General features: G+C 50.7%; 1 protein-coding gene across 1 annotated transcript in view; it reads right to left on the bottom strand.

Annotated features, from left to right (window-relative positions):
- Window positions 1–132: 132 nt before the first annotated feature.
- LOC308160876 (cyclic nucleotide-gated channel rod photoreceptor subunit alpha-like) overlaps window positions 133–5,000 on the bottom strand; it is a gene marked incomplete at its 3' end in the record, with an annotated part of 12,070 nt that continues 7,202 nt past the window's right edge. The window contains exon 6 of the mRNA XM_080534808.1: window positions 133–212. Within this exon, the coding sequence (XP_080390934.1) occupies window positions 133–212 (80 nt within the window). The remainder of the gene's footprint in view (window positions 213–5,000) is intronic.

The raw sequence follows: 5,000 nt of genomic DNA, 5'->3' as shown, positions 1-5,000 counted from the left end.
CTGTTCCCTGCATGCAGACAGTGAGAGGTACACTAAGCTGTCCCGCTGTGGACAATTATAGGACTTCTGTAGATGGGAGGTCCTGGATTGTGCGTGTCTCTGTGCCAGTCTCTCTCTCTCTCTCTCGATACCTCAAGCCTCCGCGCAGTTCCTAGTAGCCAAGTGTCCGAGGAAGAGCGCCGACTCCCGGGGTGGGTCCGCAGGTCGGGTCGCTGTGGGTAGAATGAGAGAGTGAGGGGCAAAAGGGGGGATCAGTGGGGGTCTCCAGGTCCGGGGAGGCGCGCTCTTGGGAGGGGGGGGGGGGGGGGGGAGGGGGGTTTAAACCACAGGCAATTGCCGTGACAGTGACGCGCGTAGAGAGGGAAGTACTCTCTCTCTCTCTCTCTCTCTCTCTCTCTCTCTCTCACTTCTATCTTTCTGTATCCGTCATGCTCTTACACTGCAGTCTCCACTCTCTCTCTCTCTCTCTCTCTCTCTCTCTCTCTCTCTCTCTCTCTCTCTCTCTCTCTCTCTCTCTCTCTCTCTCTCTCTCTCTCTCTCTCTCAGCGTCCTGCTCTAGTATTCATAGCTACCGTCCGAGTCAGCAGCGCGCCGCCTAACATTATACCGTTATACTACTATATACTCTGAAAACTACAGTCCAGAAGTAAACTCTATTATACATTAGTCCAGAGCTACGCTATACTTCACAACAAATAGCCTATGTTCTTATTTATACCACTAAGCCTACAAGCTGTAGTTTACCCTACTCCACTCTGACGAAATGATGATTATATAATGATTAAAGCACTTGAAAAAAGTGCTCTACAAATAAAGGTTATTATTATTATCATCATTATTACCCTGATGGTACGGCCAGGACTCCGCGCCAGCCGTGGGACACGCACTGGGTGACGTGCGCTTTTTCGCAGGAGGCGATGGGATGGGGAGAGAGGTGAGGTAAGGGGGGGGGGGGGGCACTTGACCAATTAGCTTGCTGTGTGATGTCGCCGGCCTTGGAAAAAAAATAATCGTTATTTTCTTTCGAGCGGAGACGAGGATGGTGACATTAGGCTACACACACCGTGCACTTTTGGATGAGAAGCGCTGCATGCGTCCCGAATATAGGACCCTTTTCAATTGCGCCTATTTCGACGTCGCAAACGATACGATCGTTCACGCCGGGGACAGCATGTGAAATAAAACCGGCAGCAGTAAAAGTAACACTGCGGCTAAAAATGTCAGGTTATATTATAGTCCCCTAAACTGACTTCATCTTCTCCCGTCGCTGCATAGACGCGCAGGATGTTAGGGCGTTTCCAAGCGGGCTTTCCAAGTAGGTGACACTGGGTCATAAAAGTCGTAATTTACCTATATAGGGGTGGGACGGGGACACTAGTGTTACATTTTGGCAGAAGAGCTTCATTCTTATACGGCCCCCTGTCCCTCTCCCCTGCTTCCCCTCCTCCTCCCCCGGCGGACAGACAGGCAGAGAGAGAGAAAGAGAGAGAGAGAGAGAGAGAGAGAGAGAGAGAGAGAGAGAGAGAGAGAGAGAGACCTGTCAAAACCGTGCGTAAAACCCTTCCGCGGAAATGTCCCCCTTTTCACGGAGACATGAGGAAAAACAACCCTCGAACAACGGTTACACACTAAATCGCACACGAACGCCAAACCTATTATCATAATTGATATTATTGTGTTGACATCGTGACTGTGCTATCCCTCCCGTCTCAGACAGATTTGGCCTAGCGCCTCTTATCACCTGAGTGTCATCGGCTGATGGACACATAGCTGACCTGTTTCCTGAGCCCCGGGGACAGACGACAACATCTCCATGTCCTGTCCTCCCCTCCCCTCCCCACATTCCTCCGTGTCCGTGTCTCTGTAGCCTAAACAATGCCAATCTGCCCCGTAGGGCCTATGCGCGTATAATGTCCATGATTTGTTTTGTTCGCTGTTTAAAAACGTTTATAAACAGATGACAGCAGGGGTAAACAATAACATAGGCTATCGATTACATTAACACTGACTGGTCGGAGACAGACAGGTCGCCACCTTTACAAACCTGGGGGTGAAGAAGAAGAAGGTGCGATTGAAGAAGCGATTTTGGAGGAACCCGCGGAGAGCGTCACTGCCAACAAATTAAAAAAAAGACAACCTATAAGTCAGGTGTTGTGTGACAGAGACGGGCCATGGGGAGAACTCCGCCCGGGTCAATCCCTGCAGGACTCACGCATCAGAGGTATATAATAATAGCGGTTCCCGGTCAGTTCCGTGGGACTTCAGAGGAGCTGCTCCATGCTTTCCCACGCCGCCGAGGACGCCCCGTAGCGCCGCCTGAGTGTCATCGGGCCCTCGGTGCAGCCTGGTACCGGTACCTGGTCGTTTCGAACGTGCCCATTTCCCCCCCGGAGATTACCGGGATTGACTAATCCTGCCCTCGGGGACAGACAGGTAGCGGCGCGCTGACGTCACTCCATCAATCCGGCAGCAAGCTGTCCGCTCGGGCCTGGCCGCAAATCCCCAGGCACACACAAACACACACACGCGCGCGCGCGCACGCACGCACGCATGCACGCACAACACACCCGCACACACAAACACACAAACATACACAAACACACAAACACACACACGCGCGCGCGCACACATGTACACACACACCCGACGCACGCGCACGCACGCACGCACACACACACCCGCACACACGCGCGCACACACACACACACACACACACACACACACACACAAACACACACACACAAGCGCGCCCGCACGTGCACACACACACACACACACACACAAACACACACACAAGCGCGCACGCACGCGCACACACACACACACACACACACACACACACACAACCTCAAGGGCGCAGCGCGCAGGGGATGCGAGAGTTTCAGAAATAAAGTTTTATATTTTTTGTCTTCGCCACTAGACCTAGGCTATTACTTTTTGTTGTTGAACAGTGTAGCTTAGCTTTGTTCAGTGTGTGTGTGTGTGTGTGTGTGTGTCTGTAGCTTGCTTGTGTATGTGTCTGTCTGTATCTGTGAGAGTGTGTGTGTGTGTGTGTAGTCTGTGCAAGTGTGTCTACATCTGTGTGTGTGTGTGTGTAGTCTGTAGTCTGTGGTCTGCGGTCTGCGTGTGTGTATGTCTGTAGCTTGCTTGTGTATGTGTGTGTGTCTGTATCTGTGAGTGTGTGTGTGTAGTCTGTGCACGTGTGTCTACATCTGTGTGTGTGTGTGTGTGTGTGTGTAGTCTGTAGTCTGTGGTCTGCGGTCTGCGTGTGTGTATGTCTGTAGCTTGCTTGTGTATGTGTGTGTGTGTGTGTGTGTGTGTGTAGTCTGTGCACGTGTCTTCTCCTCAGAGTGAGTGGCGAGAAGTTTAGAAGTGAGTATCAGCTCTCTCTAACCACTCCAGTCTATAGTCTCTGGCTGCTGGTTCTATGCAATCCATTCAGATTAATGCTGTGTGTTTAAATGGGGCCGAATCTATGGAGATTAATGCTGTGTGTGTGTAATTGTGTCCCTATTTAAAGCGTGTATCGATCAGCGTGCGTCTCTGAAACTCTGTGAAAAGTACTTCGCCAGCACTCTACCCCCGGCACACTGACCCCCCAGAGACAGACACACACACACACACACACACACACACACACAGATATAGATGCACTCTCTTTCTCTCTCTCACACACACACACACACACACAGACACACCCACACACGCACACACACACACACACACACACATAGATTCACTCTCTCTCTCACACACACACACACACACACACACACACACACACACATACAGATGCACTCTCTCTCTCTCTCTCTCTCACACACACACACACACACACACACACACACACACACACACACACACACACACACAGATGTAGATGCACTCTCTCTCTCTCTCACACACACACACACACACACACACACACACACATTCACTCTCTCTCACACACATACAAATGCTCTCTCTCTCTCTCTCTCTCTCTCTCTCTCTCACACACACACACACACATATAGATGCACACTCTCTCTCTCTCTCTCTCTCTCTCTCTCACACACACACACACACACATATAGATGCACACTCTCTCTCTCTCTCTCTCTCTCTCACACACACACACACACACACACACACACACACACACACACAGCGACCCCCTAGCTGTGAGCTGCAGCCCCAAGAGCCCCTCCCCAGGTGCTTGGGTCAGCAGGTAGAAGTGTTATTATTAGCCCTCTGCCTCCCTCTGCTCCTCACACACACACACACACACACACACACACACACACACACACACACACACACACACACACACACACACACACACACACAGAGAACATTCCCCCCTCAATCTAAAAAAGAACAATAGCTAAATCAAGAGCAATAGAGCGTTGAACAGTTTTATCTTTTGCAGAACTGATAAATATATATATATACTGTATATAATCTATCAAATTAAAAGTCAGGTAGAAGTGTAACACGTCAGAACATTACAACTGACCCAATTCCAAACCCCATTTCCTCTCCTGCCTCTCCATCCATCAGTGTGACATGACAGCGTCACAAAAAAAGAGAAAGAGGAGAAGGAGGAGTGTATACTATAAATAATAGAGGGATGACAGAGAGAGAGAGAGTATTGAGAGAGAGAGAGACAGAGAGAGAGAGACAGAGACAGAGACAGACACAGAGACAGAGAGAGAGAGAGAGAGAGACAGAGAGAGAGACAGAGACAGAGACAGAGACAGAGAGAGAGAATAAAGGAGAACCAGAGTATCCTCCTCTGCTCTCTGAGGAGTGTGGGGGCCGAGGGGTCTTCTGAGGTGTGAGGAGATGTCTGTCTGCTCCCTCTGGGTGTGTGTGTGTGTGTGTGTGTGTGTGTGTGTGTGTGCGCGCTCTCAGCTGTGCCAGAGATCCATCACCACCTTGACTCACGCAACACAGGAAGTCACTCGCTCTGCTGACACCACAGAAGAAGAGTGCGGCGTGATGGCGGGGGCGCCGTG

The sequence above is a fragment of the Nansenia antarctica genome (genome assembly GCF_963989245.1).
Source record: "Nansenia antarctica genome assembly, chromosome: 6".
In the NCBI taxonomy this organism is placed as follows: Eukaryota; Metazoa; Chordata; class Actinopteri; order Argentiniformes; family Microstomatidae; genus Nansenia; species Nansenia antarctica.
Note: the sequence above shows the minus strand (reverse complement) of the source record. Positions and strands in the feature narration are given on the sequence as shown.